This window comes from Acipenser ruthenus, chromosome 6, assembly GCF_902713425.1.
Source record: "Acipenser ruthenus chromosome 6, fAciRut3.2 maternal haplotype, whole genome shotgun sequence".
Lineage (NCBI taxonomy): Eukaryota > Metazoa > Chordata > Actinopteri > Acipenseriformes > Acipenseridae > Acipenser > Acipenser ruthenus.
The window spans coordinates 43,938,768-43,953,273 of NC_081194.1; the positions used below are offsets into that span (position 1 = coordinate 43,938,768).

At 45.5% G+C, this 14,506-nt stretch overlaps 1 protein-coding gene across 4 annotated transcripts in view; it reads right to left on the reverse strand.

Moving 5' to 3' along the window:
- The window catches only part of LOC117411314 (brefeldin A-inhibited guanine nucleotide-exchange protein 3-like), a 130,952-nt gene extending 117,089 nt beyond the window's left edge, over positions 1 to 13,863 (reverse strand). For all 4 annotated transcript variants that reach the window (XM_059025419.1, XM_034018637.3, XM_059025417.1 and 1 more), the window contains exons 1-2: positions 13,319 to 13,863; positions 2,238 to 2,289 (exon numbers count right to left, since the gene is read on the reverse strand). In XM_059025419.1, coding sequence (XP_058881402.1) covers positions 2,238 to 2,289; positions 13,319 to 13,403 — 137 coding nt within the window. In that variant the 5' untranslated portion in view covers positions 13,404 to 13,863. The remainder of the gene's footprint in view (positions 1 to 2,237; positions 2,290 to 13,318) is intronic.
- Between the last annotated feature and the right edge of the window lie 643 nt (positions 13,864 to 14,506).

Below are 14,506 nucleotides of genomic sequence, written 5' to 3' on the forward strand. Positions count from 1 at the left end.
GACTTTTTATGCCATTGAAAAACGTCTCAATTTAGCGAAACCCCTTTATCATATTCAACACGCAACAAAACCATGGTTACCAACATTCTAACTGAAATAACGTTTGGTCTCAAATAAACCGTAGTAAACGCAGCATATAAAAGTGTATTACACAGACCTTTACAGCATAAATTTACAAGTAAAAATAATATGCACAGAACAAAACATTAGTTGTTGAACAGAACTAACTTGCACTTATTATTCGGAGTCTGAGCTCCCCCTGCTTCAGCACAGCCGGACTCAGAGTCACTGGAAGGCAAGGCAGACGGGAAAACTACAGTACTAACAGACCACTGAGATGACTGACAGCGACCCCCAGGCATTCAGAGCGGAACGGAGACGGGACAGACAGCAAGTACAAAAACTACACAAACTAGAGATGATTTCTAAATGATTATTTTTGTTCAGAAAATAAAAAAATAGCTAGTGGTTTTACCAACGTTTATCATATATAAATTTATTTCGGTCAAACTCATATTTTGGGGGAATTCAACATTTAAAACAAGCTTTATCGATTAATATCGAAAGTAGCAAGCCTAGTGATAACCCTTCTCCTTCCTTGTTTACAGCTCACTCTGTATGTAAGATACCCTCAATCAACACACTCTGTAATGCACATTCATTCCCATTCGCGTTAGTACATTCCATAACCTAACGGTGATTTTTTTTTTTTACAGTTTACTATTATTATTTAACTTCAAATAATTACTCCTCTTCTGTAACTTCTTTCCTTTGGGTTGCTGTTTAAATACTTGCTGTTCACCCAGGTCCACTTACTGTAAAGGGGGTTTTTACGGTATTATTCGAATGTATTTTGAGGACAGCGTGTGTTTGTCTTCGCCCTCCCGAGTCAGCGCAGGGGTGGTAGCGGTGAGCTGAGCTTAAAAGATAATTGGCCATTCTAAATTGGGAGAAAATAATCAAAATAATTGGCAACGACTAAATTATTTAAAAAAAAAAAAAAAAAAGAAAAAACAAAACAAAAAAGACTTGTATTTTAAAGTATGTATTTAACATTTAATCATAAAGTGATTTGATTTCTCATGGCAAGATTTTTAAGGACGACAAGTAGATTATTCTAGCATTTTGTCTCTTGGACAACAAAGATTTTTTCCAAAAATTGCACACCCCTGCGGCTACCATCTCAGCTTCAATTAATCCAAAACACCATTCACTCATTCATTCTATATAATACAGTATCTTACTACTTAATTTCAACTATGTAGCTTTTGGCATAGAGGCACTGCAAATTTAGTTTTTTATTATTATTTTCTGTTGTTTGTTTCCCAGATGAATATGAGCCGATACCATTTAAAATGTCTAATGGGAAACATAATAAAACAAGTTAAGAAGTGATTTACTACCATTTTTCCAATCAGGATACCCAGTACCAATATATATAAAATACCTAGTTTGATGTGGTCGCAGTTCTGTTTGAATAACTTTGAATGGAATTGAGTTAGTTTATACAATCCTCATAAAGTTTGCTTTCAAACTAACAGCATTCCATTAAATTTATTTAAAAAAAAACACTATCCCAAACAAACAGTGTGAATAGGCCCAGAATAATATTTGACTTTTTCCCCCAGTCAGGATACATGTTTAATAACTAGTTTTATTCATCCTGTATTACACTAGTGGTAATGGGCAGCACTAGCAGAACACAAATCAAGTTCTGTCATGTCTCCTGTATCAATTTGGAAAGATGAGAATTGCTTCCTGTAGCTGCGGTCAGGAATGTCCAGAAAATACAGCTTAAATGATATATGGCTAGCAATGCTTCGATTCAAATACTGTCTAGTTTTTAACCCAGGTGCCCTGAAGTGCCACCAAAGCTCCAGGTATTGTTTCAAATGGAAGTTCAATATTTAATCATCCATTGTTTTCCATATTAAATAATGTGTGGCTAGCTATTGCTTTGTGATACAACTATAATGCAAATTAAAGAAAGAAAAAAGTAACTGGTTTAAACAACTGGGGGTTCTTGAGGACCATCTATTGACCACAATGCCTCTACCGACCTTCAAAGAACAGCTAAACCATTGAGCAAAAACTAAGATGAAAGAAACATTGTACCTGCTCTGACACTAGCACCCGTTTGTTTCTCATCATCTCCAGCACACTGTGTCTGTACAGTCTTGGGAGGGGACTGTTGTATGTTTCTTGAACAAAACAAATAAAAAGCTTTGTTACTTTACCTCAGCTGACACGGCTTAATATCGGTTGATCCATTCTGTGCTTCAAGGGTCTCTGTTAGATTGAAAAAAAGAAGAAAAAAAAAAAACTTACATGGGTTACACACAAAAAAAAACAACCAATCAGTGATTTTTCCTCTGTAGTTATGTGTATTAGATTTTTTGTTTTTAAAAATGTAAAAGTAACTGCAAGGTACTGGAGTATACCGAAAGGTAAATGTACTGCACTTCTACAGTCGGCGACACCTAATCGGGATTTCTGCTTAAATGGGATACAACTCTGGGAGACGGGGTCTTCCCAGTGCTATTTATGACGTTTAATTTGGATGTCACTTCGTTTACTTGGGATACAGTATTTTCAAATGATGAACGGAGATCGCTTTTCAGAGCAAGACCAGGGTTAGAAACTCACACTTGCCCGAGGAAAATTAAATCTGATGAGGACTAGTTGATGTCTGTGCCTCAGTAGTCCCCTGGGCGAGTACTTAAAACAAATGTACAGATATACACTCACATTCACAGTCTTGTTTTTAAAAAATGCAGGAAAGTTAATTTTCTAACAGGGTGTAGAAGTGGTGAATAAGCATTCATAATGCTTACAAAACAGTCAATGAATGACATTTTCATTTGTATTGTGACGGCGGCTTTCCGTGGGTTCAGCGGATAGAAAGAGCCACTGCAACAGGATTTCTTAGGCGCTAAAAGGGCCATTTATTGCTCCGGCTGCGAGCTAGGCTGGCGCTTAAAAGTGCAGTTGGTTTTTGTTACCTTCCTTTCTCGCTGCCATTCACTCAGTACATTCTCATCAACAGCAAACAAGCTGCAGCTTATACAGAGTCATCAGGTGGGAAAGAGCGGACCTGGTTGGAACCAGGCTGCATCAGCTACACAGACAGACAGACAGACAGACAGACAGACACACACACACACACTGACAGTGAACTATTTACAAGCAAATCCCGCTCCCTAGCAGTTCAATGCAGCACCAAAATGTCCATTCATAAGTCCTGCGGGACCCGACGCTACACTGCCCCCCCGCTTAAACACTTCCCGGCCCGGGAAGAACCTGCTTCAGTCTAGTAGCGGAGGGTTTTGAAAGCGACGCAATGCGGAGTCCCTCCTGGATCTGGGCTCACTGTGGCTGAGGTGCAGTGGCAGCCTGGGCACCTGAGAGAGCGCCGCCGCTGCCACCTGAGAGAGCGCCGCCTGAAGCCTAGGACATACATGAGCAGGGCACCACAAGCGGGGTGCGGCAAAATTCTGCACATATCTCTCACCTTTTATTTCAATTAGAGCGAACACACATCGACGAAAAAATGACGTTGTGGAAAAGTGTCGCAGCGGTGAGTGATATTTTGCTGCTCAAACATTTTCCTGCAGCAGCAAATCTGGGTCTAGCCAATCAGGTCCATTGTGTGGTATACGTCATGTCTTGATGAACTCAAAATATCCATCTCAGCATCCCGAGCTATTTGATTATAAAAATAAGAATTTCAAGGACGTTGGTTATGGGAATATTGAATGATCCAAAACAAATACTAACCGCTTACACCCCGCATTAATCCAGTTACTTGACATCCTATATCATTTGTCAGATATACATGTCACGTAATTAACTAGTTGCAAGCCGACAGAGAGAGCCGCCGCTGCTGCCTGAGAGAGAGCCACCGCCTGAGAGAGAGCCGCTGCTGCCTGAGAGAGAGCCACATCCTGAGAGAGAGCCGCTGCCTGAGAGAGAGCCGCTGCCTGAGAGAGAACCGCCGTCCCTGCCGACAGAGAGAACCACTGCCTGAGAGAGAGCCGCCACCCGAGAGAGAGCCACCGCCGCCTGAGAGACCCACCGCCGCTGCCTGAGAGAGAGCCGCCACCTGAGAGAGAGCCACCGCCTGAGAGAGAGCTGCTGCCTGAGAGAGAGCCACCGCCTGAGAGAGAGCTGCTGCCTGAAAGAGAGCCACCGCCACCGCCTGAGAGAGAGCCGCCGTCCCCGCCGACAGAGAGAGCCGCCACCCGAGAGAGCCATCGCCACCTGAGAGCCACCGCCGCCTGAGAGAGAGCCGCCACCTGAGAGAGAGCCGCTGCTGCCTGAGAGAGAGCCACCGCTTGAGAGCCGCCGCCTGAGAGAGAGCCACTGCCTGAGAGAGAGCCGCCACCTGAGAGAGCCACCGCCGCCTGAGAGAGAGCCGCCACCTGAGAGAGAGCCGCTGCTGCCTGAGAGAGAGCCACCGCTTGAGAGCCGCCGCCTGAGAGAGCCACCGCCTGAGAGAGAGCCACCGCCTGAGAGAGAGCCGCTGCTGCCTGAGAGAGCCGCCACCTGAGAGAGAGCCGCCACCTGAGAGAGCCGCTGCTGCCTGAGAGAGAGCCACCGCTTGAGAGCCGCCGCCTGAGAGAGAGCCACCGCCTGAGAGAGAGCCACCGCCTGAGAGAGAGCCACCGCCTGAGAGAGAGCCGCTGCTGCCTGAGAGAGCCGCCACCTGAGAGAGAGCCATTGCTGCCTGAGAGAGAGCCACTGCCTGAGAGCCACCGCCTGAGAGAGAGCCACCGCCTGAGGAGAGAGCTGGCGCCACTGCCTGAGAGCCACTGCCTGAGAGAGAGCCACCGCCTGAGAGCCACCGCCTCAGAGCCGCTGCCTGAGAGAGAGCTGGCGCTGTTAACAAAAACCTTATTAATTTCCTAAAATGACTACAGTAACAATTTGAACCGATTTCAAGCATATGATCAACTGGGTATTGAGCATCCATAGGGCTCTGGTGTTTGCAGTTTTAGCTGGCCTATTATATATTATTAACTAACAGTTAACAGAAAACGGTTGCCGATTTTTTTGATTTAAAAAAAAAAAAAGATTTATTTGATTTAATCAGACCTTGAACAACTTATTGAAATCTGAGACGTTAATTTATTTTTAATCTTTATGTCTGTTCTGCTCAAACAGTGTTTCTGCACGGAGTACAGGAAAAAAATAACTCAGTGTCGTCTCAACTCCACCCCCTGGTGAATTTTTTCAATATCAAAAATAAAGATGTACTTTCTTTTACATTTTTTAATTAAATTAATTTACTCAGGTTAACTTAGTGTGTAGTTCAAAGTTATACATGGGACTACTTTATTGGCGTAAGGATATTAAAAAAAAAAAAAAAACACACTAATAATATTTTATCCTAAACATGATTTATGCTTTTTTAGGTTGGCACAACGCCCCAAGGCATCCGTATATTCGACGTATACGGAAGCCCTGTCGGGCCTTATTGCATACATATACAGTGCCTATAGAAAGTCTACACCCCCTTGAACTTTTTTCACATTTTGTTGTGTCAGTGCCTCAGAGTTTCATGCATTTTTTTCCCCACTTATCTACACACCATACTCCACACTGTTAAGGGGGAAAAAGTTTTTATTGAGAAAAAATATATATATTAAAAATACAAAACTGAAAGATCATTGTTGGGACAACAATGATCAACTTTGCACACCTAGATTTGGCAATATTTGACCATTCTTCTTTACAAAACTGTTCAAGCTCTGTCAAGTTCCTTGGGGAGCGTTGATGTACAGCAATCTTCAAGTCATCCCACAAATTTTCAATTGGATTTAGGTCGCGGCTCTGACTGGGCCACTCAAGGACATTTACCTTTTTGTTCCTTAGCCACTCCAGTGTAGCTCTGGCTGTGTGCTTTGGGTCGTTGTCATGCTGAAAGGTGAACTTCTGTCCCAGTTTCAGCTTTCTTGCAGAGGGCAGCAGGTTTTCCTCAAGGACTTCTCTGTACTTTGCTCCATTCATTTTCCCTTCTATCCTGAAAAGTACTCCAGTCCCTGCCGATGAGAAACATCCCCATAACATGATGCTGCCACCACCATGCTTCACAGTAGGGATGGTGTTCTTTGGGCGATGCGCTGTGTTGGGTTTGCGCCAAACACAACGCTTTGCATTTAGGTCAGAAAGTTCCATTTTAGTTTCGTCAGACCTCAAAACTTTTTGCCACATGGCTACAGAATCTCCCAAGTGTTTTTTCTGCATACTTCAAAACAGGATTCAAGGTGGTCTTTCTTGAGTAATGGCTTCCTTCTTGCCACCCTACCATACAGACCAGATTTGAGGAGTGCTTGGGATATTGTTGTCACATGCACACTTTGACCAGCCTTGGCCATAAAAGCCTGTAGCTCTTGCTAAGTTGCCATTGGCCTCTTGGTAGCCTCTCTGATCAGTCTCCTTCTTGCTCGGTCACCCAGTTTGGAGGGACAGCCTGATCTAGGCAGGGTCTTGGTGGTGCCATACACCTTCCACTTCTTAATAATCGTCTTGACCGTGCTCCAAGGGATATTCACAGCCTTTCATATTTTTTTATACCCATCCCCTGATCTGTGCCTTTCAACAACTTTGTCCCAGAGTTCTTTTGAAAGCGCCTTGGTGCTCATGGTTGAGTCTTTGCTTTGAAATGCACTACCCAGCAGAGGGAACCTACAGGAACTGCTGAATTTATCCTGAAATCATGTGAATCACTACAATTTAACACAGGTGGAGGCCACTTAACTTGGTGTGTGATTTTGAAAGTGATTGGTTACACCTGAGCTAATTTAGGATTGCTATTACAAGGGGGGTGGACACGTATCCAACCAAGCTTTTTCAGTTTTTATTTTTAATTAATTTTCTACAAATTTCTAGAATATTTTTTTCACTTGGAAGTTGTGGGGTAGGATGTGTAGATAAATGAAAAAAAAAAAAAACTATTTTAATGCATTTTAATTCCAGGCTATAAGGCAACAAAAGGTGAAAATTTTGAAAGGGGGTGTAGACTTTCTATAGGCATATATATTCATTGCAAAAAACTAAGCAGCAATTAGGGTTGAACTTAATGCAGCAGTTAGGGTTGAACTCATCACCACAAAAGCAAGGAAACGTGGCGTTAGGGTTCTTAACCCTAACTCACCATTCCCACCTCCACACAAGCAGCCAAAGGAACCAGACAACACAAGCACCCGCAGACTGCGGTCATCAGGTAAGACCTACCACATGCAACTCCAGATGACAAGAGACATCCATCATCATGGTCCACTGTTGCTGTAGCCATGGAGATACATGTACACTTCAACACATACACACCCACTTCAGGCTGCAGAATCGTATCAAAATACAACTGTATTTGCTGCTCACGCTTGGTATGAAGAAATGGCTGCCAAGTGCACTTTGAGGGGTCGTCAACTGTAGGCCCGACTGGGGGAGGGACCAGAGGTAATCCAGGATGCTAGCCACCGGGCAGGACAGGGGGTCTAGCACCGTGCCCTGACACCAAATGGAAAATCTCTTCAATTTGAAGGCGTACCACTGAGGGGTCGACTGCTTCGGAGATGCCTGAACGACATGCAGATAATGTTCTTTTCCCCCTTTGTAAAAGGGCGAGGTGCCCTGTACATTGTTTTGTTTATTTTATTTTAGAACGGGGTCCCCCTCCGCCCCTGTGTTATTTTGTATTATTATTATTATGATTTATTATTATATTTATGACGGCGAGCGCCGTATGTTTTGTTATTGTTTGTATTTTGACGGCGTAGCCGATTTGTTTTGTAGCGTGGATGGGTAGTCCCATCCACAGTAGTAATTAAACTCGTGCAGAAGGTGGCCATCTCCCAAATTAATTAAGTGATTAATTTTGTTGCTAATCGGGAGATGGTCACCTGAATATAAAAAGCCTGCAGCTCTCCATGTTCGGTGTGTGGGAGTTCAGAGGAGGAACGAGAGAGCAGAGAGACGGCGAGTAAAAACAAAAACGAAACTTAATAAAAGAAACATAGGAACAGTGAAGGCAATCTGCCCAGCCTGACCTTTGTTTAAGTATTTTTGTGTTCGTGATTGGTTTTGTATACCCTTTTATTTTGCTCTGTGAGCGCAGTTTCTTTTTGTTTGAATATTTTATTTATTCTTGTTTTTTGAATTAAAACGGCGCAAGCCTTTTTGAACTGCAGGGCTTACCCGGTGTCAGTTTTATTTTCCCTTCCTGCTTCTGCCTGATGTCACCACTCATTCCTGTCACACGTGGTGTCCTGCGTGGGATCGCAGCACCTCCAGGACGCAGGCAGAAGAGGGTACTGCAGCTTTTTCGTTTTTTTGATTGTGTGGAGAAAGAAGGGTGAGGAAGGAAGATGGGAGGAAGAAGGGGAAGGAGGAAGGGCTGCCAGAAGCAGCAGCAGGAGAGAGGTGAGAGGAGATGGTGGTCACGGGACCCCACCCAACTGGGACCCCCTTACTGGGACACGGAACAGGAGCAGTGGAGAGCTGAAGGGGCTCCCCTGTGTGTCATCTGCAGGGAGTTTGAGCATGACCAGGGGGACTGCCCCTATGAAGACCCCTGCTTCTGGGAAGCCTACACCATGGGGAGGGTGTCCGGTGCATCAGGGTGGTTTTGGCTGCTGGAGCAGCAGACCCCATCACCTCCACAGGCCAAGGGAGAAAAGGTGAGAAGGAAGGAGAGAGGAGACACGGACCTGGAGAGGGAGTCGGTGCATCCACAGCCCAAGAGGGAGGAGACTGAGCCCAGGTACCTGCCAGAAGAGAGAGAGTTCCTGCTGGTTACACCTCCACCTCCGTGGGAGGACTGTGAGTCGCTCCCACCTCTGCCAGCAGAGGGAGCATACCTGCTGGTTCCACCTCCACCGCCCTGGGAGGACTGGGTGTCGCTCCCACCTCCGCCAGCAGAGGGAGAGTTCCTGCTGGTTCCTCCTCCACCGCCTTGGAAGGACTGTGTGTCACTCCCACCTCCGCCAGCAGAGGAAGAATACCTGCTGGTGCCACCTCCACCTCCGTGGGAGGACTGTGTGTCGCTCCCACCTCCACCAGCAGAGGGAGAATACCTGCTGGTGCCACCTCCACCACCATGGGAGGACTGTGTGTCGCTCCCGCCTCCGCCAGCAGAGGGTGAGTTCCTGCTGGTGCCACCTCCACCGCCGTGGGAGGACGACGTGTCGCTCCCACCACCACCAGCAGATGGAGCATGCCTGCTGGTTCCGCCTCCATCGCCGCCACCAGCAGAGGGAGCATGCCTGCTGGGTTTCCCGCTGCAGCCTGAAGGGGAGGAGCCCCTGCTGCTTTCGCAGCCTGAAGGGGAGGAAGCCCTGCCGCCTTGGCAGCCTGAAGGGGAGGAAGCCGAGCCGCCTTCGCTGCCAGAAGGGGAGGAGCCGCCTTCGCTGCCAGAAGGGGAGGAGCCGTCTTCGCTGCCAGAAGGGGAGGAGCCGTCTTCGCTGCCAGAAGGCGAGGCGCCGTCTTCGCTGCCAGAAGGGGAGGAGCCGCCTTCGCTGCCAGAAGGGGAGGCGCCCCTGCCGCCTTCGCAGCCTGAAGGGGAGGAGCCCCTGCCACCTTTGCAGCCTGAAGGGGAGGAGGCCCTGCCGCCTTTGCAGCCTGAAGGGGAGGAGCCCCTGCCGCCTTTGCAGCCTGAAGGGGAGGAGGCCCTGCCGCCCTGCCTCGCACCGCCCGGGGATGCCAGCCTCGCACCGCCCAAGGATGCCAGCCTCGCACCGCCCAAGGATGCCAGCCTCGCACCGCCCAGGGATGCCACGCCCGCTCCGCTCAGGGATGCCACGCCCGCTCCGCTCAGGGATGCCACGCCTGGATCGCCTGGGGCTGCCGGGTGCTCCGCATCGCCTGGGGCTGCCTGTTGCTCCGCATCGCCTGGGGATGCCGGTTGCTCCGCATCGCCTGGGGATGCCTTTTGTTCCCCACAGGATGCAGGGTACGAGGGAGAAGTGGAGCTCCCGCTGCCGCCTCCATGGCCAGGGGCTCCCCTCCCGAGTTCGCCTCCCGAGGGTCCGCTGCTGCTACCGTCGCCTCCCGAGGGTCCGCTGCTGCTGCCGTCGCCTCCCGAGGGTCCGCTGCTGCTGCCGTCGCCTCCCGAGGGTCCGCTGCTGCTGCCGTCGCCTCCCGAGGGTCCGCTGCTGCTGCCGTCGCCTCCCGAGGGTCCGCTGCTGCTGCCGTCGCCTGGGGTCGTCCAGGATCCTGCTTCGCCTGGGGTCGCCAGGGATCCTGCTTCGCCTGGGGTCGTCGAGGGTCCTGCTTCGCCTGGGGTCGTCCCGGATCCTGCTTCGCCTGGGGTCGCCAGGGATCCTGCTTCGCCTGGGGTCGTCGAGGGTCCTGCTTCGCCTGGGGTCGTCGAGGGTCCTGCTTCGCCTGGGGTCGTCGAGGGTCCTGCTTTGCCTGGGGTCTCCAGGGATCCTGCTTCGCCTGGGGTCACTACACTATGGCCGGAGCCCCACGGAGGGGAACTGCCGGCCATGAAGAAAGAGGGAGAGGTCAGGAGACCAGCTCCCCCAGCCGCACTTTCGTGGCAGGATAGAGTGTGGCGGGAGCCCCGGAAGAGGGAGCTGCCGGCCACGAAGAATTGGGGGGTGCCAGAGATTCCACCATGGCCACCCCCTAGAAGCAACTTGCTTCCCCCTCTTCCGGGACTTTGAGACTGAGGGGGGAGGTGGCCGTTGGGGCCATGTGTGCATTGCACAAGGAGGGGGGATATGTAACAGGGCGAGGTGCCCTGTACATTGTTTTGTTTATTTTATTTTAGAACGGGGTCCCCCTCCGCCCCTGTGTTATTTTGTATTATTATTATTATGATTTATTATTATATTTCTGTCGGCGAGCGCCGTATGTTTTACTATTTTGCATTTTGACGGCGTAGCCGATTTGTTTTGTAGCGTGGATGGGTAGTCCCATCCACAGTAGTAATTAAACTCGTGCAGAAGGTGGCCATCTCCCGAATTAAGTGATTAATTTTGTTGCTAATCGGGAGATGGTCACCTGAATATAAAAAGCCTGCAGCTCTCCATGTTCGGTGTGTGGGAGTTCAGAGGAGGAACGAGAGAGCAGAGAGACGGCGAGTAAAAACAAAAACGAAACTTAATAAAAGAAACATAGGAACAGTGAAGGCAATCTGCCCAGCCTGACCTTTGTTTAAGTATTTTTGTGTTCGTGATTGGTTTTGTATACCCTTTTATTTTGCTCTGTACGCGCAGTTTCTTTTTGTTTGAATATTTTATTTATTCTTGTTTTTTTAATTAAAACGGCGCAAGCCTTTTTGAACTGCAGGGCTTACCCGGTGTCAGTTTTATTTTCCCTTCCTGCTTCTGCCTGACGTCACCACTCGTCATTCCTGTCTCACCCTTTAATTCTGTCCAGAAAGTCTTTAAGCTTGCTCCTCCTACCCACCCGGGCAACATTGCTTTAGGGGCAGGGCCTTTCTACAGAGGCTCTGATCAGACTGTGAAACTGGGGATTGGGATTGCTGCCAAATAGAGCTACATTTCCTTGAGCAACGTGCTTTGTCTTTTGTTTATAGACCAGGGACTCATTTCCTTTAACCTAACCAGCATCCTGAAACTGACGCAAGTACAACGTTTGCAAACTGTAGTGTTGACTGAACACCACTGTAACTCCAGTCGCTCCTGATCAATTTCTTCCCACTTGTTCTTTTTTGTTTGATTCATTACGTTATTTTTAATTTTACAGAATAATATATCCTTGTTTATTTCTACTTCATTAATTAATATTTCTACCTCATTTTTGGGTAAATATATTCTGTTTTTTTTCACTTCTTTTGCCTGCATTTTCAACCAGCGGTGCATTTTTCATTCCATAAATTAGTTTCAAATGTGTTTCCCAACAAAGCTCTGAAGAAGCTCTTCACAGCCTAACGATGCACGTGAACATCACAAACAAGCTGCACTTTCACGTGGGGTTTTGGGAAACCCACGTCCAGAGAGACTGGAAGCAGCCGGACGTTCATCATGACAATGTTCGTGAACTCCAAGTTCTTCTGTTACTGGGAAACCAGCCCCCGGTAGGTGGCATCTTTTTAAATATTACAACGATAATATTCTGAATTCAACATTTATTATTGTGAGGGTATGTATGCGTGTGCATGTGCGTTTGCATGTGTGGGGAAGGTTCGTGAGTTTATAGCAGTCCAGTCGGATCACTTGTGAGGAATGGTACAGCCGGGGAGAGTGATGTGCTGCAGTGATTTGTGAGAGAGTGGGTCAGGGGGTGGGCTTAGGCTGGGGGGGGTATAAGGCAGGGGAATACGTCAGAGCAGCAGAGTGATGAATAAGAACAATTGAGAGCAGACAGAAAAAGTACAACTGCAGTAAGTAAGGCTATGGGTTAGCCAGAACGAGTTGGGTAGTGGCTGTGAGAGCGACTGGGGTAGGAACGAGAACAGAGGGAGCAGGTACTGACAGTCTATAGAGATAAATTATATACGCAAGGGGGTTTATTGTTTTGGTGTGATCTCAGCTCATAGGGGTTGAGTGTTAAAGAGAACAAAAAGCCGAAATTCCGTTTGCACCTGCAATCCCAGAGTCTGTCCATTTATTCTGTTTAAAAGAAAACAAGAGATCCAGTGTCACCACAGTATTTAAAAGTCTCACTGCTTGACAAATTAAATTTCAATACAGAAATGTCATTATAGTGGGGAAAATATGCAACATATTTAATTTATTCCAATATACAGTATTACATTTTAGCAAATATATTATACAATTTATGTATGAAACAATATCATGTATATTATTCTATAGGAATATATACAAATGTTAATATTATGATTATGAATATATTGATAAATATTACCCCGTAGTGTTCCAAAATCTAAAAAGCTGAAAGTATTTTTTTATATTTTTGGATACTTTCGGGGGAAAAAAAAACTATATAATGTAATTCCTGCATGGCATGGAACTTATTTTTGTCTGTACATAAATGCAAACTTATGTACTTGTAAAACTATCTAGGCAACAAATAATCATAAAAAGCACAACACCCATAATGTCACTAGATTGTGATGCAATGCATTAATATTTCTTTTTGTCAGCTGTATCCATTTAAATACTTAAATCAGTTTGCCTTGGATTTACACAGTTGGACTATGCCTGCGTATAAACAAAAAAATGTATGTCATACAAATAGTATTAATATTAATAATAATACAATGTATATTATTATTGCAAGTATATGTATTACATGTATGCATCCTTAAAATGCAAGTTGGCTTAAGCACACAGTACCACTATATATTCTTAAGTCTAGGAAGACAGGTGAAACACGCAGTACTTACCATACGCTAAACCGCAGGCTTCCCTTATTGCTTTGTGCTTGTTTCCCGATGCATCCTTCTGCATTTTTTTTAATATTTCCTCCATTCTGCAGAGCCAAAGATTTCCAAGATCCCTTGTATTTTTCAAACAGTTATGATGTACACATATATTAATATACGCGCAGCATCCCCTTGCAATGATGATTCACACCAAGGCCAGTGGCGTAAGAATAAAATTGCACGTCAGTTTCTTGTCGGTTTTTGCAAATAACACAATGTTACCTAAACTGTGGCTGTTGTCAAAGCAAACTGACTGTTTTAATAACCCGATGCGAACAGAGGATGACATGCAATTTAAATTACCCCTGCTGATTCTGTTTATAGACGGTCCATTTCCCTAATTCTGCCTGGGAAACAGGACGTCTGGAAAGCGTGGTCATGGATTTTAATTGGAATGGAATTAGAACAGACGCCTCTTTGTGCAGATAAATTATTCCAACTATCGACTCCATTCAAGATTTTATTTCTCACCTTTCCAGCCCCGTCACCGAGAGATTTGGCACAACAACATTAGGAAAAGCAAAACGTCAGGTTGAAAAGGAGCGTGTAATTAAACCTCAGCCACCACCCAGTGGAGCACTGTATGAAGAGGGCTGTCGTGTCAACCATGTTAGTGAGGTCTTACTCTACGAAAGCTGCAGTCTTACAATCAAACTCAATTTAAATGTATGCTAAAATAAAATTCATTTTTTTTTTATTATTTATTAATATTTGTATTGATTTTCATTAAATAACATTTCATCCAATTTAAACTAGTAACAACAATTCATTCATAAGACTTCCACCATCACCAGATACAGCCATATAAGAATATATATATATATATATATATATATATATATATATATATATATATATATATATATATATATATATATATATTGGAAAAATATAAAATATAACTTAGACCCTACATTAAATGTGTTTATTTTTTTAACACCATAATTATGTGAATGGCAATTGTATTCATTTAACAGAAGAACAAAGGCATAATATTGCACTATATGGCTTTGGCTTATTAATTGTTAATAAAGTTAACTGTTACCTATGGTACTGCAAAAAAATATTATCTATATAATAATGTATGTGTTAAGATATCTCGTGGGTTTATATGGCATGAAATACAGTATGCTATAGTTTAAATTAATG